The sequence below is a fragment of the Toxoplasma gondii genome, chromosome VI (assembly GCF_000006565.2).
Source record: "Toxoplasma gondii ME49 chromosome VI, whole genome shotgun sequence".
Lineage (NCBI taxonomy): Eukaryota > Apicomplexa > Conoidasida > Eucoccidiorida > Sarcocystidae > Toxoplasma > Toxoplasma gondii.
This window is the reverse complement of record NC_031473.1, coordinates 424,268-449,905: the sequence shown is the minus strand read 5'-3', so window position 1 is coordinate 449,905 and position 25,638 is coordinate 424,268. Positions and strand designations below refer to the sequence as shown.

General features: G+C 50.5%; 2 protein-coding genes and 2 non-coding genes across 4 annotated transcripts; 2 read left to right on the top strand and 2 right to left on the bottom strand.

The window, feature by feature from the left end:
* The first annotated feature begins 390 nt into the window (after positions 1–390).
* On the top strand, positions 391–6,539 carry TGME49_239070 (hypothetical protein). The gene is made up of 4 exons (XM_018780539.1): positions 391–3,434; positions 3,987–4,046; positions 4,660–4,753; positions 5,604–6,539. The coding sequence occupies exons 1-4, from the start codon at positions 2,149–2,151 to the stop codon at positions 5,931–5,933; spliced, it is 1,770 nt and encodes a 589-aa protein (XP_018637678.1). The 5' UTR covers positions 391–2,148; the 3' UTR covers positions 5,934–6,539.
* Positions 6,123–19,994, bottom strand: TGME49_239050 (hypothetical protein). The gene is made up of 19 exons (XM_002366514.2): positions 17,998–19,994; positions 17,120–17,377; positions 16,189–16,621; positions 14,966–15,364; positions 14,433–14,527; positions 14,071–14,122; positions 13,456–13,752; positions 13,063–13,092; positions 12,732–12,902; positions 12,168–12,248; positions 11,972–12,005; positions 11,397–11,506; positions 10,754–10,834; positions 10,252–10,344; positions 9,777–9,830; positions 9,065–9,181; positions 8,436–8,498; positions 7,903–7,971; positions 6,123–7,135 (listed from the first exon to the last, which is right to left on the bottom strand). The coding sequence occupies exons 1-19, from the start codon at positions 18,909–18,911 to the stop codon at positions 6,938–6,940; spliced, it is 3,549 nt and encodes a 1,182-aa protein (XP_002366555.1). The 5' UTR covers positions 18,912–19,994; the 3' UTR covers positions 6,123–6,937.
* A 1,072-nt stretch (positions 19,995–21,066) lies between these two features.
* Positions 21,067–21,139, bottom strand: TGME49_239040. Its single transcript has one exon. It is a non-coding gene; the product is annotated as a tRNA-Lys (tRNA).
* Positions 21,140–21,681: 542 nt separating this feature from the next.
* TGME49_239030 lies at positions 21,682–21,754 on the top strand. The gene has a single exon. It is a non-coding gene; the product is annotated as a tRNA-Lys (tRNA).
* Positions 21,755–25,638: the final 3,884 nt, after the last annotated feature.

Here is a 25,638-nt window from a genome sequence, read left to right as displayed (position 1 = left end):
ACCGTAGACACCAGGCGACTCCTGGAGAATTATTCATAGTCACTTACGTATATATATATATATATATATATATCACGTATATATATAGATATATCATAAACACATACATATATATATATATATATATGTAGGTGTAAATATGCATAGATGTGTGTAGAGTGAACAGCAGGAAGGCTGTAACGTTTCTGACTTTGACATGCACAGACGGATGATTTCCAAATTAGCAGCAGAGAAAAGTCTCACTGTTTACACCAAATCCCCGTCCAGCTATGTACATATACAGTAATATATATATATATATATATACATATATATATATATATATATATAAACATATATGAGATATCACTGTATGCAAGCAGATGAGGTCTCTTCTGTATCCACATACAGATCTGTATACACATGCAGAACTATGCCCGCATGTAGGCGTTTGCGTCTTTGGAGGCGAGGCTAACAAGACAGAGGAAGGGAGGGGAGACAGAGCCACAGCTTGAGAGGGCGGAAGGGCAGAGAGAGAAACGCATGAAACGAGAAAAACGAGGCGAGCTGTTCCCCCGCGAGAAGGAAAGAAACGCGTACTCCGCATTCATTTTTTCCGGTGTTCTTCTCTGGCCCAGGCGAGGAATGTCCGGAAGCCTGCATGCAGAGCAGCGCCTGCCCGCGCAGCGAGGAGGAGACCTCAAAACAAAGAGGATCTGACGGGAGAGGAAGCTGGGGAAGAGCAGGAAAAAACGCAACGGGGAGAAGAAGCTCCAACAGAGCGGAGGAAGACGACACAGAGAGCGGAAGGACTCGAGAGGCGCCGAGCGCGCGCGCGAGAGAGAGAAAAGAGAAACGACAAGATGCAAGGCAGAAATACAGGGATAAAAGTGCAGTGGTGGGCAAGCGAGGAAGGAAAGAAACCTTGCAGATGAGATGCGAGGACGAGAAGCAGCGTTGGTCGCCGTGAACAACACGATAAATGCGAGGCGAGAGAAAAGACTACAGAGCCTTCTTAAGAGAAGAAATCCCTTGGAAACTCCACAGTTCCTTCATCTCTTTCACAGACACCTCAGCATTTGCGAAGACGAGAAAAAGACATTTTCGCGATTTTTCAAGACGACGCTGGCGAGATCGGCGGCATCTCCAGAGACCCCCGCAAAGCGTCTTGAGCCTTTCCTTTCTTCTCTCGTTCTGCTCTGTTCTCCGGCGATCTGTCTGCCTCTCCGCCTCCCAAATCTCTGCTCTAGCTAACGCAAAGAGAAGAACTCTCGCCAGATGTGCAGACACACCTTTCAGAGAAACAGGGAGAGAAAAGAGAGAGAAAAAAGAGAGAGAAAAAAGAGAGAAAAAAGAGAGAAAAGAGAGAAGAGCGCGGACTGGCGAGAGGCCCTGTCACTTTGCGCAGCGGCGCAGCGCGGGGCGTCAAGAAATCGCGCATGCAGCGACTTCTTGACGTCCGCGTTGCATGCTTCGCCTCAATTTCTCTCTGTTTTCACCGCTCCTTCTCCTTCTCATCTTCCGCTGAGCGGCTTTAAAACAGTGTACGCAAACAACAATCAGAAAATTCGAAACAATTGCAGAGAGAAAAGACAAGAGGGCGCGACTCAAGCTGCGTCATGCGGGAGTCGAACGTCACAGAGCCTTGACCTCTCTCATTGGAGACACGGTCTCTCAACTTGCTGTCCGCGACAAGAAAAGATTCAAAACCGTCTTTCCCCATCCTCTCCCTTCTTCGCATGCACCAGCTCTTTCTCGCGTCCTCTTCCGCGCCTCTCTCCACGGCTGTTCTTCTTCTTTTTCCGCGCGACTTGCGCCCTCCCAGGAACTCCCCGCGGCCTCCGGCAAAAAGTGAAGCGTGAGCAAGAATTTGAAACCTTTTGACTCTTTTGGCCTTCCACGATAACCGTCTTGCTGTTTGTCTCGCGTTCCAGAGGACGAGGAGAGCGTTTCAAGGCCTGCGCAAGAAGCTCGTGAGCGCGAGAGAGCTCGTCCGTCCCCCGCGCGGCGAAGAGAGAGACCTTGAAGATTTCTGTGCTTTTGACACACGCCGCAGACCTTTTCTCGGAATTTGCCAACGGAGTTCTTCGTCTCTCTTCTTTTGGAGTCTCTTCTCAGAGGTTTCACCTTGCCCTCCTTCGCTCTCTCTGCTCACACACCGCACGAACCATGGAGGCTTCCGTGGATGGCGGCAGGGCCCCTCCCTCTTCCCCTCCCTCTGCCTTTGCTTGTCGCTGCTGCCGCGTTTCTTTTTCAACTTTGACTGAGCGAAAGGAGCATCAACGCTCCGACTGGCACTCTTACAATCAGCGCCGAAGTGTGGGGAACTTAGGACCTGTGACGCAGGAAGAGTTCTCGCGAAAAATCCAGGTTGCTCTCTTCGCTTCTCAACTCAAACAAGACAAAAGTGGAGACAAGGAGGCTCACATCGACGCCGCAGTTCGCCTCCACAGAACTCTCCTCAATTCTTCTGTCCACGCCGCTTCTCCTGTCGCCTCCTCTGCTTCTCCTCTCGCCTCCTCCTCTTCTTCTTCTCTCGCGTCCTCTGCTTCGCCTCTGCCTCCGACGGAGAGAGAACGCGCGCAGGCTGTCGCGACCTTGACGGCTCTGGGCGTCTTGGCCTCTCGCGGGGAAGACCATTTGAAAGGGAAGAAGGCGGAGAAGGCCGGGCCGCGGCCTCTGCCTCCTCTGGCCGCTTCGGAGACCTCGCGGGGCGCTGCGACAGACGGTGCCGCGTCTGTTCCAGAGAGAAGCGGCGCTCGCGGGATCTCGAGCGAGGCGCAGCAACTGGAGAAAAAGGCGCGCTTGGCGGCGCTCGCGACCTCTCCAGAGTGTGTGAGTCTGTTTGACTTGCATGCGCCCTTCGCGTCGTGGCGAGAGAACTTGACGTACATGCAGAAGACGTTTTCCTTTGCGCTTCCTCACGCGGAGTTCTTGGTGGATCCGGCGAGGTTTCTCAGAATTATCTGGAAGGCGCAGATGAGGAAGCCGCGGTGTCTCTGGTGCATGCAGCGCTTCGCCTCCGTGGAGGCGGCCCAGCAACACATGCAGTCGAAGGGACATACGCAGCTCCGATGGGCAGACAGCGCAGACTCTGCGCTACAGAGGGCGCTCGAGCCTTGCTTCGACTTCCGAGCCTCGTACCTGGCGCTGCTGGAGAGGCGCGCACAGCTGGCAGAAACGCAGAAAGCTCTGAGTCACACAGGCGACCGACGCGACCGAGAGCCTGAGGAGACGCTCGACGAGATCCAAGAGACTCAGAGCGCCGACGAAGACCTCTGGGAAGACGTCTCCGACGACGACAGCGACTCCTGGACAGTCGCCTCAGAAGAGGCTGCAGAGCCGAGCGACGTGCAAAAAAAGCCGAGAGGAGACATCGAAGATGAGTATGCCCGACTGAGAGAAGAATGCAAAGGCTTGACGGACAAGGACTTCAGACGCATCCTTCGCCAGTGGTGAGAAGACAGTTGAAGCAGGAAAACGCAGGCGAGAACGAGAGTGGCGGCTGCATCAACTTCCCCCGCATCTCCAATTCAGTCGACGAGATCCTCTTTCTTTCACAGTCACACACATAGCACCGTTTTTCTTTCTACATAGTTGTATTCATATCTACATGCCTACATTTACATGCACCTTTACATATATATATATATATATACTTATATTTGTGCGCTTTTATCTATGTGCTCTTATCTGTGTGTATGCGTATGTATGTATATATATTTACATGCCGTATTTACACACACACGCATATATATATATATATATCTATATATAATATTTAGATACATATATATGTATAGAATAAATATATATATATATATATTTCTGTGCGTTAGTATATCATTCCTTGGTTTCAACCTGTGTATATGTGGTGTGTCAATTTTATGCGTCGTGTGCCTTGGATTTCTTCACTGGGGATCTCTGCACTATCGGCGAGTGTCACGGTGTCTGAGTTTTCTCACGGTTTTCCATTTTTTCTTCCTCCATTTCCTGGACCTATTCAGCGGAGACATGCAGGCGCGACTGACGGAGACAGGTGATCTGCGCCTTCCCGACGGCAGAGAGTAAGACCTGATCTTCGGGCAAAACTCTCTCCTAGTCTCTCGCTTTTTACAGTCTCGACGCATGGCGACTGCTGTGGCGTCATCTGCAAATTAAGTCCTCTCTGTTGGTGTGGGTACCGGTATTTGCGTCTGCAGGTCCACATCTGCCTCCGTAACCAACTGTATCTCTCTCTCTCGCTCTCTCTCTCTATATGTATATGTCTATCTCTATATCTCCCTATGTATCTATCAATCTGTCTATCTGTGTCTATGTATCTTCATCTAGATGTCTACACCAAAATTAATTAGTGTGTAGCTGTGGATCTATATCCAACGTAAGACAAATGTGGATGCATATGTACGAACATGCATCTGTATCTTTGGTAGGAGTAGGATTGTCTCTCTCTGTGGCTGTCTCGGTACGTAGGAGTGACTAAACAGAGCTCTGAAGCTGCAGGATTGTTTCCCTGTGTCTCTCTGTCTGCGCATCTTTTGTGAATCTTTCTGCGCGTCTGTGCACCCTGTATGGACAGAAGAAAAGCAAGTACGCTTGCCAACAGCGGCGCTTTCGATGTGTCTCGGACTGGAGATTCTTCTCGTCTTTCTGAATTTCTGCTTTTTTTCTATGCGCCAGACTCGTCAATCGACATGTCGCTTACATTTACAAGCAGCGCCTGGGACGGAGGGTGCCCGGCGATGCAGAGGCGCAAGTCCTCGCGGATGCCTACGTGAGTTTCTCGAACCCCCACTGAAAAAACATTTTCTTTCCACTTTCTCTTGCTTTTTCGACTTTCTTCTTCCTCGCCGAGAGACCTCAAGCCAAATGTTTTCATGCACCGCGAGTCGGCGTCTTCACACCTCACAGTCCCTCTAACAGTATATATATATATGCATATATATATGTATGTATATATGCATATATATATATGTATATATATATGCATATATGTAAGTATGTATGTACAGGTAGATCCACACCTGTAGTTATATGTATGCATGTGTCTATTCAAGTATGTGAGTATGTACGCACATGTATGTTCTTCTGCATGTCTTACGATGGAGCAGATGCTCATGATGGTAGAGGAAAAAGTACTCCAGGTTTTCGTATAACGGAGAAACGCGTCCGTGTGCATCTGTGTCTGCGGAGGTTCATGTTTGTGTAGTCTAGCGTTATGTAATAGAAGTTTATGTGCATGTCTTTCTCTGTGTGTGGGGACTGAGGTCATATGGGGGGGAGTGGCGTGAGTGGAGTTCTTCAGCCGAACTTGGATTTCTTTGTTTCCTTTTTCGGGAGTGAGGAAAGTTCGGAGCTGAGTTTCAGATTCTCGGATTTCTGCGACTCATGCGTTTTTGCATGCATTTTTCTCCCGCTCGAGCGGAAGCACTGTCTGGTTGCTGCACTACTCGGAAGAATAAAGCAGTGAAGCAGCTCTTCGAGAGAAACGTCGGCGCGAGGACGCGCCTCTCCGGTTCCTCATCCTGGAGACTGTTTTTCTTTCGCTTCTTGCCGCACACACAGGAGGACGCGAGTTCGTCTGTTGATGTCTCTTTCCGGCTTCCGGTTGCCGTGTCTCTCAGGGCGTACAGAGCCTCCGAGACGTTTGCGGCGGAGAACGCGGCGCTCTTGCTCTCGCAAGTTCTCACTGTCCTGGAGATCCGGCGCAACGGAAGGCGCAACTCGCTCTTCGCCTGCGGCAGGAGAAACACCGACGCCTGCTGGCTTGTCTGGGGCGCAGCGGCCGTGGATTATCCGAGAAACAGTTGAGAACGCAGAGAGAAGTGAAGCACAGAGTGGTGCTGCCTCGCGAGCAATTCGCCAAGCGAATGCAGAAGCAACGCATGCAACTCGGCGTCAAGCAGAATACTCTGCAGAAATTCATTCTGCAGGAGCACAAATTCTTCCTTTGAGAAAACAGGACGGAGAGAGGAAGGAGACAAGAGAGAGGAAGGAGACAAGAGAGAGGAAGGAGACAAGAGAGAGGAAGAGGCAGTCGTGTAGCAGATGGTGTCTTGCCTTTTTTTGCACACTGTGGAGAGAAGAGTGGACCTTTGGCTACGAGAGAAAGACAGCGCTGCTTTTGTTGCTCTTCGCTTCAGTTCGTTTCTCGTATTTTTTTATCCAAAACGCTTGACGTTCACGACGTCGACGGCGTCTCAGCCTGACGACGAGGCGTCGCACATGCATGCTTTCGACACGAACCTTTCCGGCTGGACTCCAACCGTAGAGTCTAAACCGCGGAGGGGAAAAAAAAATACTCGACTATCGAGAAGGCTGAAGAAGACTCAAGTCGAGAGGCGCAACAAGCGTCTTCATCGCTACAGAACATTCCACCCACGAAGGGCAGGAGGAGGCCTGCTGATGGATCCAGCCGACTTCTTTGTGTTGTGCGACACAGCCAGAGAAACTGAACAGCCAAGAGCGAAGACGAGAGGAAGAGAGAACTCGCCGCCTTCCTCGTGCGTTTCGTCACTCTCCAACTATTCCACTGCAATTCAACAAGCAAGCGTTTGACAAGTTCGAAACATATATATATATATATATATATATATATGCATGCATGTAAGCAGGCAGGCACAAATATATATATATATATATATATATATATGTATAAAACGGCTGTTCTCAGGAGATGCGGAGGAGAAACTCTTCTCTTCGACGTTGCTCCAGCAAAGCCTTTTAACAGATCTCACACAGTAACAAAGATACATGTGAATGCATGAGGATTTGTGAGTCTACAGATGCATGCATACGCACATGCGAATGCGTATAGGATCTGCGTTCGCAAAAACTGACGCGCACCCGAAACCGAGGAACTCAGCGGCTCGCCTTGTTTCTGCACTTCGTTTGCCTTTATATTTATAAATAGATATCTCTAAAAGATGGGAGTGCATCTTTGCCCCAGCGTTTTCCCCTAGACTGTCGTGGTGAGAGCTGAGGCGCTGGGAGAGGGCATCTTGTCGGCAGGAGCGGAGGCGATCTGTTCCGTGAGATCTTCCATTTTCTGGAGAAGAAGAAAGTAATCTTCTTCCGCGCGTTTCTGAGCTCTCTGCGTCGTTGCCAAGTCCTGCAAAATCTGTTGTTGCCGCTCGGCCATCAGCGACAACTCGGACTGCAGCAGATGAAGCGAAAGAGAAAGAGAGCGAACACCCGCAGACCGGTTCACACATGCGAACAGAGGAGCAAAAGGGGGACGCAGAGAAAGAGACACACACAGGAAGAAAGACAAAATGCACAAGCACCCATGCACGTATATATATATATATATATATTTATATAAATACACACAAGACGATACATGGTTATGGAGAGGGAGATAGAGAGATGAAAGACATACAAAAAAGCATATATATATATATATATGTATATGTATATATAGAGGCAGATGGAGAGGGAGGAAGAGAGAGAGGAAGAGAGGAAGAGAGGAAGAGAGAAACGTCGAAGAATTAGCACAGAGAGAGGGAGAAAGCGGCATGAGGAGGCAGGGATACCCAGAGAGAAGTATATGAAAAAACGAGCGGGGAAGGAAGAGATCTCGAGAGGAGGCTTATGTCGAGTGCGGCGACGAGAAAGAGAGAACGATGCAGAGAGTCGGTAAAAAACATCAGAAGCATTTTTCTTCGAAGGCGTCCCTACAAGGAAGCTTGAGAAGACCCGGGAAGCTGCGATTTTGGCAACGGTCCGTGAGGCGGAGCATGAGACGCGGTAACAGAGGAGAGTGAAACGAGACGAAGAAAGATCGAATTTCTCGTGAAAGGAGTGAGTTATGAGAAACATCGAGCTGGACATGGTCCACGCCACTCAATTGAAAATACTGCTGGAAACAGATGCGATATAAATAAACCTCGGAGGATTCTCTTCAGCAGACAACAATCGTACCTCCAACTCCACAGTCCGGCGCCGTTGTGCCTCCGACGCCTCCACCGCCTCCGAACGTTCCAGCGTCAGCTGAACAGACAGCAGAACAGGCAAAGAGAGGGAACAATGGAAGAAGAGACAGAAAGAACATGGAGAAGAACGGTCTGACGGAGAGGCAGAGAGAGAGAGAGACGTAGACGAAGAGAGAGAGACGTAGACGAAGAGAGAGAGACGTAGACGAAGAGAGAGAGACGTAGACGAAGAGAGAGAGACGTAGACGAAGAGAGGAGAAAGAAAGAGAAAAGTAGGTACATAAAAGAGAGAGGAAAACGACATAGAGACAGATGAGCGAAAAGAGAAAGTAAGGCATGCACGGAAGCATGGACCATGTCTCTGATGGCACCTGCGACTCTTCCTTTCTTCTTCCCCCTTTTCGTTTCCACTGCATGCGTGTCTGTCGACTTGAACCGAGAGTCGAAACGGGTCGGAATCGAAGAAGCGTTGCTTTCTGGAGAGAGTTCCACGACAAGAAAGACAAGAAAACATCTTCGCACCTGCGAGCAGAGCGCCATGGTGTGTTCATGTCGCTTCTGCAGTTCCTGGAGTTCCTTGACGACCTACAAAAAAGCCAGTGAAGCAGGAGGAGACACCGCCTTTCGCAAAGCCAAGTGAGAACCAATGACCGTTGACTTTCCAGAGAGGACGGCTCTCAACCCCGCACACCGTTGCAGGCGTTTCCTGCATGTGATGCTCGTACCGACGAGCATGCAGTTGTCAATCGTACCGACTCGCAAAGTCGATTCACCGCTCCAGTCTCAGTTTCCCCAGCATCCAACATATCTCCAGTCTGAGCCTGTGTGTCTGCGTCTGACTCTGTCTCTCTTGCGATTTTCTTTCGAGTCCGGACTTCGACACAAAAAGACATGGGTCTTCTGCGCCTCCTCTCGCCTTCTGCACGGCCTCATTCAAAGTTCTATTCTTTCTCGCAGACTCCAACCTGGCCGCGCGCAACTGTTCGCTGTGTCTACGCTGCCTCTGGTGTGCAGCGTGGAAGAAACTGGATGCGCGCCGAGCATTTCCTCTGAACGCTCGACGCTGCACTCCGCCGGGAAGAGGAGAAGGTTGCTCGGCCTTCGCGACCGTCTACAGAGGGAGAAGAGATCTCAACCTCTTTTCCTCTCACCTGCTCGTGAGCCATGCGCTGCAGACGCAGCTGCTCCTCCAGTTCGTCGCGTCTCCTTTGCATGCACTGCATCTCGTCAGCCAGACAGGAATTCTCCTCGCTCAGACGCCCAAGTGTCTGGAGAAAGTCGACGAAAGGACAGACAAAGTATGTACGCGGAGACGCCTTTCGAGGCCGCCGTCGCCAGTGGACATTGCTTCTCACGCGCAGCAGAAAATGCTCCCGCCACAGAACGCCGAAAGGCGACGGGCGCCTCGCCAGAAGAGAAGTCGAACACGGTGCTCTTTTTTTTGCCCGTTTCTGTGCATTTTCTGGTCTGTGCATTTTCTGGTCTGTGCATGTTCTGGTCTGTGCATGTTCTCTTCCGGAACGAGTCCTGTGGAGTGAAAATTGTCGATTTTCCATAAAACAGGACCTTCTCTCTGCATCCTTGGAGACGCATCCACGCAGACATGTTCAGCTTTCCTGCTTATATTGAGTAACCGTGCGAAGTAGTATGTACAGAGGTTTCGTCTGCCTTTTTTGCGATTTTTTCTTCCCTGTTCTTGGTGAGAAGACGACGCAGAAAGCGAGGGGACAGCCTGTTCCGCTCGCGCGCAAACAGCTTCGGAAGAAGCGAAGGCATCCACGCAGGAGGCTCTCTGTTCTCTTCATTCGTTTCCACTTTCAGTCTTTCACACGATACTGCCGCAGACCCGCAGACTGGACTCACTTCCAAGTCACTCTGGAGGACGGCAGTGCGTTGCTGCAGCAGGTCTCGTTCGACCTGAGAAAACCAGCGAGAGACACAGGCGAAAGAGCCGCACAACGAAAAATGGCTCGAGGGAGAAGGCACCTGAGAAGAGAGAAGAAAGAAACATCGCTTCTTCAGAGAAGCGGACGCACAAAAACTCGGAACGCAGCGAGAAAGGAGGAAACAGAGGCAGTGTCTCTGTTTCGAAGGACCGCGCGACCAACGAGGAAGTCGGAAAGATCCGTCCTCGTGCTGCCATCTTGCGCTTTCTGGACTGAGAAAGAGTGCAAGAAAGGACATTTCAGTCTGTTGTTTTTCGCTCTCTTGGAAATGCCCCTGGGGGGAAGGCGACAGCGAAAGGCGCACAGAGAAGCCGCAGAAGAGACGTCTGATGGCAAACGAGGTTCACTGCAGAACAGCCTTTCTCTGTCTTGAAAGAACGAGTTCTCCTTACTCGCAACTCTTGCAAGTGTCTTTCCATTTCTTCTGCCCGAGTCGTCAAGGCCTCCCGCTCTGCACTAGCTGCCTGTCGGCTTTTCGCGAAGTCCTGACATGGAAAAAATAACAAGAAACGAAGGAAAAATGCTCCAGACGCACAAGCGCGTTCACCGACGCATCCTTGTATCGACATATATCCCAATATATCCATATATATATATATATATGTACATTTAAATAAGTATAAATATGCGTGCATACGTAAAAGAAAGTAGATATCTCGCTGAACATAGGTTTTCTCGTATTATCTAGATGTGTGAACGTCGAGAGCTACAGAGGTATGAAGGAACGAAGACCACAGTCTACATGTATATATATGCATATATTTGCATATGTATATATTTGTATATGTGTATATTTGTATATGTATATATATATATATATATGAATTCGCCTGTTCTGGAAAGTGTGAAAGGCTCCGTCTTGCGTCTGCAAAAGAAGGCCGATTTCAGGCGTACGGCGAGGAGGCGGGTCTTTTCTTCTTCTCGGATTTTGACAAGTTCTTGCAGCGCGGCCTCGGCTTCTTCTTTCACAGCCAGCTGAAGAAGAAAAGAAGAAAACTCCGGACCTGGTGCGTCTGTGTGTGCAGCTCGCTGTTCACGGAGCGAGAGAGTATTCTTCCACGAGAAAATCCCTGAACTGTGACTCGAATCCCCAGTGTCTTTGCTTCCATGGAAGAACACAACCTGGCAGACCGGCCGGTGCATGCAAATGCAAAGAGTAGTTTCTAGCGTCCAACCGCATCCGGAAGATGTTGTCACTCGTGTCGAACTCGCGACTCCCATGCTGCATTCTGCATGAGAAAGTAAATCTAAAAGGACCATTGTTCACCTGATGAAACAAAAGTAAAATATAATATATATATATATATACCTACATGCATATTCGCCTTTATCCATATATATATATATATATATATATATTATACGTATAGGTATGTAGATGGACATCACTAAATGTTTATATACATGCGCCAGATGTCGTTTCGATCCGTTTTTGTTTCTCGTGGAGTCTCTATGCGGAGTTTTCTTTGCCTCGAAGTTTTGATTCTCTGTTCCAGATTGCGCTGCCTGTTCGCGCTCGCGAGTTGCACTCTTTTACCTCTCTGTGAAGAGAGTCTTTTTCTCGATCCGAGAGAAACAGCTCTTCGCGGAGCTGCTGCAGTTGGTAGCCGCGCCAGAGCGCCTCCGTCTTCTCTTTTCCAGTCGCCGCTGAAGAAAAGAATCGATTTTATGCGTGAAAAATACGAAAAATGCCGAAATCGACTTTCCTCTACAAACTCAAGACACAACCTACCCTAATCTTAAAACTACAGGAACTTACATATATATATATATATATATGTATATATATATATATGTATATATATGTATATATATAGAGAGAGACAGACAGATACACGTAGAGATATGCGCCACTGTATAAATGCATGCGGAAAGAAATACAAGAATGCATCAGTTTATGTCCATATGTATACGTATATATGTCTATATGAATATATGTCTGCATGTATATCTACGTGCATGCATATGTATGCGTCTGGACTCAGCGCCGAAGATGGTGGAAGCGCGAAAGAGAGAAGACAGCGAGAGGGGAGACGGAGAAGAGAGAGGAAGGAAGGAAGAAAGGATGGCCCGCGTTTGCGTGTGAAGGAAAGGCCGAGAAGGAAACCTCACCGCTCTCGAGGTCTTTGACTTTGTTCCGTGACGCCTGAAAAAAGGACGAAAGAAAAACAAGAGACAAGGATCGAAGAAGGCCTGTACGCCATACACGTCACACGTTCGTCGACGCCTGAGAGCAGCGACGCTCTGTAGATCTTTGGATTGACCCAGATCGACAAATGTTTGAGTCAATGGAGAATCGCCTTCTTACAGCGAGTTGTTCTGTGAGAACTTGAAGTTCTTCTCCTCGATTCTGTTCCACCGCCGCGAGCAGCTGCGAAAGACGAGCAACCTGGCAAAAGAGGAAAACAGAGGAAGCGGCATGTCGAAAATTTCAAGAATTATGCAAACATTTGTGTGCACAAAGAAACATAGATAGTACGTAGATAAAAAATACCAATAGGCACATTCAGAGAAACGCGCGTTCCACAGCACTCATTCGAAGAACATACCTGTACCTGCATGCATGTTTATACAGTGTTGAGAAATATAGGAATATGTAGCCGTTCTCTTCGATATATCTCACGATACAATACATATATGTACATATATGTATATATACATGTATTTATATTTATTTATATATTAATTTATTTATATATTTATTTATGGGTAATTGCACTTCTTCAAACACACGGACACTGGTGTATCCAGAAAGAGCTACGTATATGTTTTTGATGAGACAGATGTCGTGGAAATGCATGCGCATGCGCGCGCGCGTCACACAGGCTTGTCATTTTCGATTTTTTAGCGCCACAGGAAAGTCCACATTTACCTGTTGCTCCAACTCTGAAACTTGTGCGTCTCTGTCTGCGATCTGTACGTGCAAGAGTCCTTCCTCGGGGGAAGAAGACGAAGAAGAGGATGAAGAAGAAGGCGGTCGAGGCGGGCATGAGGCGGGAGAAGTCGCTGGGCATGGCTGCGCCTCGAGTTTCAGAAAAGCGGTCTGACGAAAAACAGCGGCGACACCAAAAGAATTCGCAGCAGTGAAGACGAGAGGATGCAAGCAGCCAGACGACGAAGTGGAGAGAACAGACGAGAAAGCAGAGAGGAAGAGGAGAGAGCGAGAGAAATATCAGCGTTCCGATAAAAGTTCTGGGGCTCACCTCAAGCTCTTGAACGCGTCGCTCCAGAGTCTGAGCAGAGAATGACAAGTCGACAAGTTTCTCTATTTCGAGCAAGGAAACAACAAGAGAAGAAGAGCAGCCGCTGTTCTCTCTCTCCTTTTCCTTCCTAAATGCCAAACACATCGCTCTCTGTTTCCACGTCGACCCTGCCTCATCTCTTTTCTTCTCTTTGCATTCTCTCTCTTCTCTTCGCCTTCTCTCTCTTCTCTTCGCCTTCTCTCTCTTCTCTTCGCCTTCTCTCTCTTCTCTTCACCTTCTCTCTCTTCTCTTCGCCTTCTCTCCTCTGCGTCCGCTTTCTTCCGCTCGCTTGCTTCGCCTCTTCTTCCGCTCGCTTGCTTCGCCTCTTCTTCCGCTTGCTTTGCTTCGCCTCACCTGTGCCTTTTCTTCCATCTCCGATGCTCGTTTCTGCTTCGCTTCAAGTGCCTCTTCAAGTGCCTCCTTTCTCTCGACGATGCCGCGGACTTCGTCTTTGACTTCCGTGAGAGCCGTTTCAAGTTGCTGGATGAGGGCATCCTTCTGCAAGCTCCGCGAGCGTTCCTTCTCCAGCAGACCGATGGTATGTTCCCAATGCGAACGCGAGACTTCGTCCTTCTGCACTTCTCCCGCCTCGCCATGGTCGCGTCGCACCGCGTCCAGCTCTGCCTCCAAAGCCGCTCTGCGCCGCTTCTCCTGGAGCAAACGAAAAACAGAAACGCAGGCGAGAAGGGGGAGATTCAAGGACGAACAGAGACATGGCAAAAAAGAAAAAGAAGCGAGAAGGAAGGAAGAAGGAGAGAAGAAAGAGAGAAACAGAAGAGAAGAAGGAGAGAAAATGAAGAGAAGAAGAAGAGAAGAAAGAGAGCAGACTGACCTGAGGAGAAGAAGAGAACGAGGCAAAGGGAGGAAAACGAAAGTTACAGGTGGAGGCAAACGGGGGCGTTCCTCGAGGTAATTCCGAGGGCATGAGAGAGAAAGTGGAGTTTTTTTCATCTTCCTCTCTGCACTTACTTCTGCCAGTTGCTCTTCCAGCTGCTTCACCCTGGCGCTCAAATCGGCGAGTCTGTAAGAAAAGAAGACTCTCGCATGTTAGGAAGTTCCGAGGAAAGCAAAAATGCGTTCTTCTCTGCTCGTGCCATGAGAAAAGATTTTCCTTGTCGCTTTTTCTCGCACTCCGTCTACCACAGCTACTACAGTGAACTCTGTCGAGTCGCGCATTTCCAGGCGTCTCACGAACCAGTCTCGATGCTAGACTGTCTCCCGTTCTCTCGACAGCTCTCCGCAGGCCTCTCTCGAGAAGCTCGTCCAGAGAACGCCGCTTGTGTCTTCGTTGTTGCAACGCGCGATGCATGCAACGCAGCATATTCCCTTACTCTTCCTCTGCTCGATCTTGCGCCTGCCTCGTCTCCTCTCTGGTTGCCGCCCGACGCCCTCCTGAAAGCTCCTTCGCATCCTCTCGTCGTCTCCTCTGCAGAGACGCGCCGCAAAGTGGAGGGAAGGCGGAGAAACAGCAGGCGAGAGTCAACAGGAAAACAGAACAAAGTCAGGGGAACGAACATGGAGGGGAGAGAAAGGCGAAGGCGAAGAAAACAGGAGAAGGAAAAGAAAACAGGAGAAGGCGAAGAAAACAGGAGAAGGCGAAGAAAACAGGAGAAGGCGAAGAAAACAGGAGAAGAGGAAGAGAACAGGAGAAGAGGAAGAGAACAGGAGAAGAGGAAGAAAACAGGAGAAGGGGAAGAAAACAGGAGAAGGGGAAGAAAACAGGAGGAGAGCGAAGAAGAAACGGAGTGCGCCGAGAAAGATCAAGAGGAGAGAAACAAGAGAACGAGGAAGAAAAACAGATCTAGAACGACTTGAAGCAACTAGAAGAACAAGAAAGGCTGGGCTTCCCCTTTCTCAAACTGACTTGAAGGTGCTCAAGTTCTGCGACGAGATCTGCGACGTCGTTCTCCATTTCCTCCACAAAGTCTTCCTCTGCGTTCGTACTTGCTTTCCACCCTTCAACTTCTTCTTCTCCCTCTTCTTCTCCCTCTTCTTCTCTCTCTTCTTCTCCTTCTCTCTCTTCTTCGCTGTCTCCACTGCTCGGTACTTCGTCGCCTTTTCTTGACAAGCTGCGAGGAGTCCACGTTCTTCCCCGCGGTTTCTCTCTTTTCTTTTCTCCGCGTTTTTTTGGCGCTGGAAACTGTGCAGCTGCAGAAGACTCAGACGAGTCGTCTGGTGCTGCCTCCACGAGTCGCTTGCCCTCTCGCGCCTCGGAGCAAAGGGCCGTCGAAGGATCCACGCCACCAGCTCGACGCTCAAGCTCCTGAAAGCCAAGAACATTCTCGACACACACTCACGTTCACCTGCTTGCAACTGCAAAAACAAATAGAGCCATGTATACATATGGGCGTATGCGTGTGTATATGTGTATTTACGTATTCATACGTATATATATATATATACATATATATATATATACATATATATATATATGCAATATATACAGGTGTTACATGTATACCTATCAGCACCCACATAAACAGATTGATACAGGTATCACTTGCATGTACCACCCTCACGATGTTGTTGCCGACTACATATATATATATATATATATATATATATGCATTTATATGTACTATTTAGTATATGTATGTAAACATATACATGGATAGAAAAGTGTACATAAGTGGATGTATGTCTGGGCATCTGCATGCAGATGGAGTCTTCACGGACGCCTACGAAACCGGTGGCAGTTCCCTGTTCTAGGCACAGCACATGCACAGCAGAATCTGAGAGTTTGCTTTGAAACAGATGCTTTCCAGAGTCAGTGCCCTTCGGACTTCCTTCCCCCTCACACAGTGCGCCTGGTATCGCGACAGTCTCGACACTCGAAAAAGACGACGAGGAAATTGGAAAGCCTTTCTCATGCAAATGAAGAGATACTTTTCGCGCGAATCGTGCTCGCCTTTTCGCCAAGGGCAGCTCCCGCCCTTACCACGGGAGATCGACTCCTGGAAAAAGCTGTTTCTCTGCGTCACACGACCATGAAATCTAAACAGGAGATCTACTTTTCCCTCGCTCTCTCTCTCGAAGACAGACTCTGAAGAGATCCACCTTTCTCGTCCTCTTCGGAGCTTCTCTTACTCGACAGAGAGCACTGAGGGAGTCGACGCGAGCTCTCACAACGCGACATTCTTCTTCTTTCTGCCTCAGCTGCTCTTCCCAAAACGCTTCTCTCTCCAGTGGATGTACACCCGCCTCTGCGTCTCTGGCCGCTCGTCCCCGACGTCTCTCCGCCTCCAGCTGCTCCCGCAAACTCTCGACCAGCTGCCTGTAGTGCCGCACTTGGTCGGAGAGACACTCGTCTCTCTCTTCTCTTCCTTCTTCTCTGTCTTCCCTTTCTTCTCTTCGGGGAGAACTGTGAGTGCTCTGGACTTCTGTCGCCCCCCGCGAGTCCGGCGGAGACAGCGGCCTCCTCCCGCTGCGCAGAGGCGCCAGACGCCCTGAGGGAGAACGACGCGGGAGGCTCGGAGAACGACTCGTCCCCTGCATGCGCTTCAGGTGTCTGTTCTGCTCTCTGGAAGGTTGGCGACAGAGAGAGCGGGGAAGACAAGAAAGGCGAAAAAGGAGGATGACGCCAGCGGGAAGGAAAGGAAAGGAGACAAGCGTGGATAGACAGCAGAATGGGAGGAAGAGAGCAGTGGCGATGTGACAGAGTTCACCTCGACACGCAGAGCCATCGAAATGCGACAGGCTCATCCACGTAGCGATATACACATGCACATGCCTCTACTTAAGTAGACGCATGCAAAGGTCCATAACTGTAGATAGATAGAGAGAGACAAACACACATAAATAAACATGCATGTATGTATTATATATATATATATATATATTTGCATAGGGATGCCTTCCATGTGGTGAGGAGAGGAAAACGAAAAGGGAGGAGAGAGAAAAGTCGGTAGATGATGAAGAGAAAAAGAGGCGAGAGAAGAAGAGATGCGATGCTGAAGTGAAGTCGATATTCTCCTTGCTTCGTTTGAACGTCATCTGGCGCTTTTCCGCAGGCACCTACTCTTGCTTCTTCAGTTTCTCCTCTGTCTTGAGGACTTGTTCTCTCGCCTGCGCGAGCAGTCCTCTGAGCGTCTCTGCCGTCTGCTGCTTATCTCTCTTCTCTCGCCTCCACTTTTCTTCTCTCTCTTCGTGTGCTCTCTCCACATCTCGCAGTCGCTCCTGAGCCTTCTTCGCCTCCTCTTCCGAACGTATGCGCGCCAACTCCACCAGCGCCGCAGCTTCGCGCTCTTTCAATAGTTGAGACTGCAAATCCTTGAATCTAAACACAGAAAAAAGAGTGACCCCGCCAGCGAAATCCCCACGCTTCCACGTATACATATTTATATATATATATATATATACACATGTGTATGCATATAAATATATCTATATATATATAAATATACATATGTGTATATGTATATGTGTATCGGTATGTTTTTAGCGGATGCGGTCGCGGGACATTTGCTATTAACTGATGTCTCCGAAGAGCACAGATGGCATTCACACAGATATACCGCTGTGTAGGGAGAGAGGGCGATTCCGGCGACGAAGAGCCGCAGAGTCAACAGTCATCGACGAGGGCCTCCTGAGAAGCAACACTTGACTAATATTTTTGAGAAGAATTCAAGTGCGAGGATTCGTCAGAGAAAACGGTGCGGCAGCAGAGACACGCAAAAGACGCATCGGTGCAAGATGCAAACAGAGGATGTACAGCCAGCAGCTGTGAGTGGAGGGAGCGAAGAACGCATGCCCAGAGAGACTGAGGAGGCAAACATGCCGGCAAGTCACTCTGGCCCCAGTGTGAAGCTGGCGCCTTCAACTGACAGGCTTTCTTCATCCGCAGTTCTGCATCACATGTCCCCTTCGCTGAACTCCATGCGTGTGCATGCACCTCACTTCTTCATAAGGACCTGAAAGTTCTCCACGGCCTTCACGACATCTTGGAGAAGTCTGTCCACCAGGCGCGTATTGACGGGGTCGAACTTCTCGGTGTACTGCAGAGACAGCAACTGCAAGCGTACTCGCTGAAAAGCCACAAATTCGTCGGCTGCCTGCGAGTGCGGACCCTCTCCTGAGCAAGAAGATGAAGACGAGGAAGCAGACGACGAAGACGAAGAAGAACAAGCAGAAGAAGAACAAGCAGAAGAAGAGCAAGCAGAAGAAGAGGGAAGGACGGCGGAGGACTGGATGAGTTGCGGTGGAAAAGGCGAGAAGCCAGCGTCGTTTTTCGGAGAGTAGCGGCAGAGGAAGTCAGCGCCAGTCCCAGCGTGAGGGCCAGGTGTACATACACTCGAGTAGCTGTCTGCACGGGATGCGGGCAAGTCGTGTCGCGAGCGAAGGAGACACGGTCCCAAAGGGAACTTCAGTTTGCCGTTCTCGTCGTCTTCGTTTCTCGGATGTCCGGCGGTTTCTCTTGAAGACTTGTTGAAAGAAGAAACGCGCGTTGTATCCCTTCTCCCCTTTTCTCCTTCTCCTTCTTCTCCTTCTTCTTCTCCTTCCTCGCCTTCTCTGTCTTCCTCCGTCTCTGCCTCTGTCTGGTGCACCCGTTTCCTTGCATCTTCTGCGGTTGCACACGGGGGCGAGCCTGCGGCGTCTTCCTCCCAGAGCGCGCGCGCTCGGAGACGCAGGCAGGACCTGTTTCCGGCCTCTCTGCTCAGAGCCTTCACTTCTGTGTGTCGATGAGAAGTGCGGCAGGAGACGGGGGCGGGACCGGGCCTGTAGAAGAGCGTGCCGCTGTTGCCGAGGGGCTCAGGCGGCTGTGGAACGAAGGAGAGAGGAGGAGTCGAGTACGCGCCTCCGCGTGAGGGCATTTTGAAGTCGCAGCATGCAGAGAGAGAAAGAGAGGCAGGAGAAGCAGGAGAGGCAGGCAGAGCTGCGCGACGAAGACGAGGGACGGAAGGCGAGAGGAACCTGAGCAGTTGCGGCGGGCGCGCGCCGCGCAGACTCGCGCTGACGTCCTCCTTGCAGAGTCGTCAGGACGGCTCGGCGTCCGGTGTACGTACACCCGAGGCCGCAGACGCGGGAGGAGACATCGACGCAGCGGAAGTGTGGAGGAGAGTGGAGACGGGGAGCGCAGCTTCCTCGGCAAATGAAGAAGTTCCAAGGAGAAAAGCGACGAGCGCGCGCGGCGACGCAACGCTGTTCTTCTTCACTCTTCTTCACCGCAGTGTCTCCCTTCTTTTAGTGGCGCAAGTCTTCTCTGGCGGGCACACCCGGCGAGTGTGGCGATTTCCCGAGAGAAAAGTCTCGTTCGAGAAAGAAATGCGGAGAAAGCAGCGCGTTCTCACTAAAGGCGTCCGCAGCGTTCCCAGAAAAAGAAAGCTGCGTGCGTCTGCAGAGGGGCGGACCTACTGTGCGCGGCGTCTGCTCTTTTTCTCTGCTTCTACGAGCTCGAGAAAACGGCGGGGACGCGAGAAACAGGCGGAGAGAGGAAGAAGAAAATTCGTCGGTCTCTACAGGCAGCGAAAGGGAAGGAGGAAGTGCGTTCTGCTCGCGCGGGACAGAGAAATTCACGCAAGCGAGCAAGCGAAGAAAGGGGGGTGCGAATCGTGTGTCTTGTCAAGTGCGTGTCGAACGCGGCTTCTGCGTTTCTCACTTTTTCTCCTACTCTTTTTCTGCCGCCGTGTTTCAGGGGGGCATCTCTGCATGTAGGGAAGACGGCAACGGCAGCGTGAGAACTGCCGCTGTCTTCTTCGACGGCAGTCTGCAACTCTTTCTGCTTCTGGAGGGGAGGCCCTCTCCCTTTCCGGGGCGTCTCCCGTTCTCGCTTTTCTCCCCTGGCTCCTCGGACGTCCGGTATCTCTCCGTTTCTCCCTCTTTGCTTCTCCCTCTGTGCTTCTCTCCTCTCTCTTCCCTGGCTTTCTTTCTGGGTGGCTCTCCTGCTGCTGTTCGGGTCGTCGCGTCGTCGGTGCCGCCTGCCGGTGCCTCGCTGCACGACGGTGAGTCTTCGTCTCCTCGCAGAGGGGATGAGATGCTGAGACTGAAAGAGACAGAGGCTGTGCTGCTGGCAGTCAAGTGCTGCGGCTTTGACTCTGAGTGCGTCGAGAGGCGAACTGTGGGCAGCTGCCTGTCGGGGTCTCTCTCCAACGCATCCACTGAGTTTAATTCCAAAAGAACTGTGCTCCCGCTAATGAGCATCCTGTCGTCAGTCACCACAGCGACGCTTTCTCTACCTGTCAGAGACAACTGAAGCTAGACGCCTTGTCACACATAGTCGTGTGGACTTGCCTGTTTTCCGCGTTCCAGCTAAGGGTCTTCTCTGGGCCAGCTTATCGCCGCCCGTTCGGCTCTCAACTGAACGACACGCGGCAGGAAAGCCTCTTTTCTTCCTCTCTCTGACTGTCAGAGTATGCAGCGAAGTCCGATGGGTGCCGTCTTTGTCGCTGCTCCTTCGTGCTACTAAAAAAAAGTAGAGAGCTTCTCTCAAGACTTCCATGCGGTGTACATACACCCCAACTGACACCCCTGGTTCGGGGATTTAGGTATCTTTGCTTTCAAGTTTCCTGCCAGCTTTTTGCCTGCTTCTTTGTGCAGTGTGTGACACAGCATCCAGCAAGACAGCATGTGTTTAGAGTAGAACCTCTTTCAACACAGAGTGGCAGTTTCGTGTAGAGACTGGTGTCTCGCGCTCTCAACAAGAAGAGGCAGAGCGACCTTCCCTGTGAGAACTTGTCGCCGAGCCTTTCAATAATTTGTCGGGAGGCTTTACAACGAAGCTCTCCCGTCTAATCTACGGGTTTTTTCGGTGGCTCGGATAAAACCATTTCTCTGCTGTTCGTGCTGGGGGAATTCTTTCTCCTAAGAAGATCCACCAGCAAAGCCGTGGAGAACCGAGCCCGGCAACCGTGTGCGGTGTCCCCCAGAGAAAACGCAGTCGTTCAGTGAAGGGCAGCAATCTCTGTCTTCCGCAAAAGCGATCGCCGACGAAGATGCAAACATTTTCTCTCAAAAAACGCGTCCGGAAAAAGCCGACGACGGGGCTCGAACCCGCGACCACGAGGTTAAGAGCCTCGCGCTCTACCGACTGAGCTACATCGGCGAGAGTCCCATCGTGCCTCCTCTGGATTTTCGTAGCTGTCCTGGTGTTATGTTTTCTCCGAGCTGACGTGCTCTTTTTGTGAGCGTTGCTTTGCTAACGAGCACTTAGAGGACAGAAACGTCACCTGGAACTGGACTCTTTAGTATCTCGAACGCCTTTGCTGGCTGTCAGGGAGGTGTACAGTCCCCGCATCCCTCAGACGTCAGGTACGCAGTTCACCGACACAAAGACCATGATTGTGGCGGCTGCATCTCTCTAGATGTGATGCCAGTGCTGTGAGTGTCGAGTTCTATTCGGAGTCGCTATTCGGCGCTTTCAGGTAGTAGGGGTTTGACAAGTCCCGCATGACGTGAAGTCCAGTGGAGTTCCACATGCTTTGCTCATGAATCAGCATGTTCTTTCATTTGTGTCCCCACGCAGCTCGCATGTCCTCTGTGACTGAGAAAAGACCCGATATCCTGTGTTTCTGCGATTCTTTCTTTGGCAGTTAGAAAGTCTGTTTGGAACCTTTCTCCGAGTTCTCGCGTGTGTGGTGGGTATCTGCCGATGTAGCTCAGTCGGTAGAGCGCGAGGCTCTTAACCTCGTGGTCGCGGGTTCGAGCCCCGTCGTCGGCTTTACCTTTTCGCCAGATTCTTCTTCTTTTTAATCGATTTGTTTCCCTTTCGTCCGTGTCTTCTTCCCCGACGAAAAAGAATATCCGGGGCAACGGGGTTGGCGGGTCAGCCCTCGCGGGCGGTCCTCCGACGTCAGTCGCATGTGCATGCTCGCGGAAGAGGAAGTGCAGTCGTGAAACCAATGCCCAGGGAAAATTGGTGCTGTGTGCTGAAGAGAGATGAAGGTGTGGAGTTCTCTTTTTAAAGTAGAGACTCGCCAGCGTTTCTCGGAATGCTTAGTGAGTGCGGTAGAGTGATCTTGCTGCATGCAGGCACGAACGGGGCGGTTGTTTCGTGTTTTCCCGTGTTGACAGGTAGATGTCCCACTTTTGTGGAGGCTGTGGTGCAGAACGTGCGGGAGTTCCTCTCAGTTTGTCACCCTGATTCGGGCGAAACGTCTTTCCTCTTGTAACCGGTTCTGTTTAGGCGTCGCGAACTGCCACTGCCATGTCGGCTTAACCTTTGTGTCCGTGTTTCGCCCGGCGAAGTGTCAGTTGTTCCGAATGGAACGAAACACGGCCGTTTCGCACTGCTGGCGCGAAGTCGCCTGGTCTGTGCACTTTCGTGAAACGCATGCTTTGTCTGTCCTTCAGAAAAGGGAAGTGATTTGTACAAAGTAAGCGCTTTCGAGTTAGGCTCACGGTGGAGATGTCGTTCGCGAGCGTAGTCGTCTGTTCCGGCGCAGCAGACGAAGTATTCGTGAAGCACTTTGCCAGCTGAGTATCACTTCTGCGAAACAGACAACAGAGCACCGCTAACGCGAGAGAACGTAGAGCGTTTGCAATCCTTTACGGAAACACGCAGCCCCGTGTCTTTTTGTAAGTTCACTGCGCGCAAGTCAGCAAGCGTGAGGAATGTACTTAACCATCCAAACTGCAACACCAATCTACGCAGCTTTGCGCCGGGGAAAGCTCCAGAGTCACACACAGCAAGACACGCCTAGAGAGCCGCGAGAATGTGCGAGTCTACGCGCGACTGTAGCTTTGAGGACGCGCGCGTTTTTCGGGATTCGAGGTAGAAGGCAGACATTTGAGGTGCCTTGTTGGGGGGGGGGGGGTCGCCCCCAAGAGTCTCGAAGCGTGGAGATACCTAGCTAGCGAAAGATGTAGGAATAGCAATCGTAGTTGTAGCAGAGCAATATGTTTGTGGCTGTCCTGCTGGACCGACTGTCATTGCGTGACGTGCGTAACTACGGAACGGAGGTTTCGATTGCTGACCTCGTTGTTGCGTTTGCTTTTTCTGGAAGCCGTGTCCTCCACTGGCATCCAGTTTGGACGCTTGTGTTGACTGGTGCCACGTTTTGGTGGTTTTTTTTCGACCCGCGTGCTGTACAGGAATCAAATGAAGTGTTGCTGCCCTCATAACGAGTTGTTCTCAGTATCGTGGGACCTGTCGTGTGTTCGTGTCAAGGCTGACGAGGATGAAGACGGCAAGGTTGTTCCGCAAGAAGCAGCCAGTTGACGGGCTCTGAGTATGCGCGCCACATTTGTTGAGGTACGGATGCTGAGGTTCCAGTTTCGGGTCCTCTGCTCTGTTTCGACGGATGTGAGGGTGCCTATGCTTGCCCTGATACTCGGCGAGACTTCTGTGCGCGCAGAGTAAAGTAGTTTTCAATCTGAGTCCGTCACGCCTTTGTTCTGTGTTTCCTGGAGAGTTCGATCAGAAGGGACCCCGTTCTTTTGTTTGGTTCAACAGTGAGAAATAGAGTCCTGTAGAGCACCTCGAAGTCTAAGACATCAGAACTTCAGTCTGGTTGCTGCTGGCAACCGCGGGGCCCTCCACTTTTTATCTGTTTCATAAATCGGTGGAAAATGCACGTCACTGCACAGAAAGACGCCGAATAGTGTGCCAGGAAACACCATTCAGGTGATTGTGTCGTGACGGCTGTGGTGTCAAATAGGCGAGCAACTGCACATCGTGGTTTGAAAAGTGCACAGCTATGCTAACCGTAAAACGCTCGAAGATACTTATGAAGACCTTTAACTGAAAGGGTACCGCTAGAAGAATCGTAGACGGAAGAACGTTACTGTGAGACTACCCCTAGCCGTAAACCGAAGTTCGTACGCTCATTGGTTTGCGGTTGCTTCTGTATCGCTGAGGGAGGCACCGTCGGACGAGTGACAAGAGTGACAACTACGAGAGCTAATCGAAGGCGCAGCGAGAGCTGGAGAGCAAAGGTTCTCCAAAAGGAGAAAAAACGGAAACATGGACAAGTAAAAAAGTGCTGCTAAAGACACCACTGCTGCGGCCAACCCTGGTCTCCGCTGGTAGGGCGCCGATCTATGTCGACCAGAAAGACTACAACTTGTCCAGAGACGGAAAAGCCCTGGTGGAACGCTTGCTCTCTCCCGTTTCATTTGACGATCTCTGGAGAGGCGTGAATTCTTTTATGAGCAGATGCCACCCAAATGCGGCCCGTCTCTCCTGCATCAACGCAGAGCCCTTCTGCCGCACTGTTTGCTGATTCAAGACCACATATGGTCGTCGTTAAAGTTGCAGCACATGTTTGCACATGCATGACCAGCTGCCGCTTCGTTTTCCAGTGTTGCACGGTTCTTCGCGAGTCCCGTGTGCAAGGACACAGAGACGTCAACAGCTGAAGGAGTAACCACGGTCGTTGGAATGCTCAAGAGTCGAGCCACATTCAACCTCCTAGGTGCTCTAATGTTTCTATTCAATTTGTCTTGCTTGCCCCCTGCGTCTGCGAAAGTGTTCATTCTCTCATCGCGGTCTTCGGAGCGACACTCGACACAACTCACCACACAAAGAGGCAAGCGATAAACGAGGGGAAAAAGACGTCGAGGCTGTGCAGTCCCGTTACACTGTGCACGGCACGAAGTTTCTGGGAACTTCCCAGAGGTGATTCTACTTACTATATTGTCTTCGTTGATTCGTAATGCGTTGTACAGTTATGTGTCGCGACCCCTTTTTCAGACACAGCAGCGATCCTTACCGCAAGAAACCAAACGCGTTTTCAGAACCTACGACGCGGTACTGTAAATATTCCATGAAAAAGAAAATGATGCAAGAACGTCGGCGCCTAGAACCCATGACCGGTGGAGTCGTGGGAGAATTGCAACTCTGACGTGCTTTTTCAGCAAGAGCAAAAAAGTAGTGGAGAGGAAGCCGAGGTCATTGCTTGCGCCGGGACTGGCGTGTCGACTCCCTACCACAAAATGCAGTTTATGCAGACTTAGAAAAATCACTTTGTTTCTTTCCCAGTGTTCGCCTTTACAGAATCCTTAGGTCAATCTATCATCATCCTTAATGAGAGTGGAGTTGGCAATGGCATCTTTGAATTCTTGCTGGTCACGTTTCAAGGAGGTTGCTGTCGGTGCTCTCTTGGGATACATTGTGGCACAGGGACTCGAGTTCCAGTTATCGTCTGTCGAGCACCGTATGCCCTTTTTACTTGAGGGAAATGTTAACTGCGATTTAAACGCGAAGCATCAGTTCCGTTGTCTCCAGCGGCACACTTTTGCAGGAACAGACTTGGGTCACCTAAAACCTCCCAAGGCATCTGCCTTGGCGAGACCGTCGAACGCATTCCAGATCGGCACTGTTCTAAGCATAATGTACGGACTACTTTCCTCACTCGTGTACCTCGACAGCGACAGGAGACTCTGTAGGCAGTTGTTCCACTTTCGGGACTGCTGACCAAACAGCCGCCTGACTCTCAAAGGCAGCGAAAACGGATTTCTTGGCATTCTCAGGCTTTCGTGAAACTATCCACACTCCATCCAGTTCCCTAAGACGGAGAGGGTGTGCCGCATGCGATATGGGGTTCGAGTTTCCCGCGGAGTTTTCTTCTCAGCGACGGCGGAAATTGCATTTCGGCGAATGTG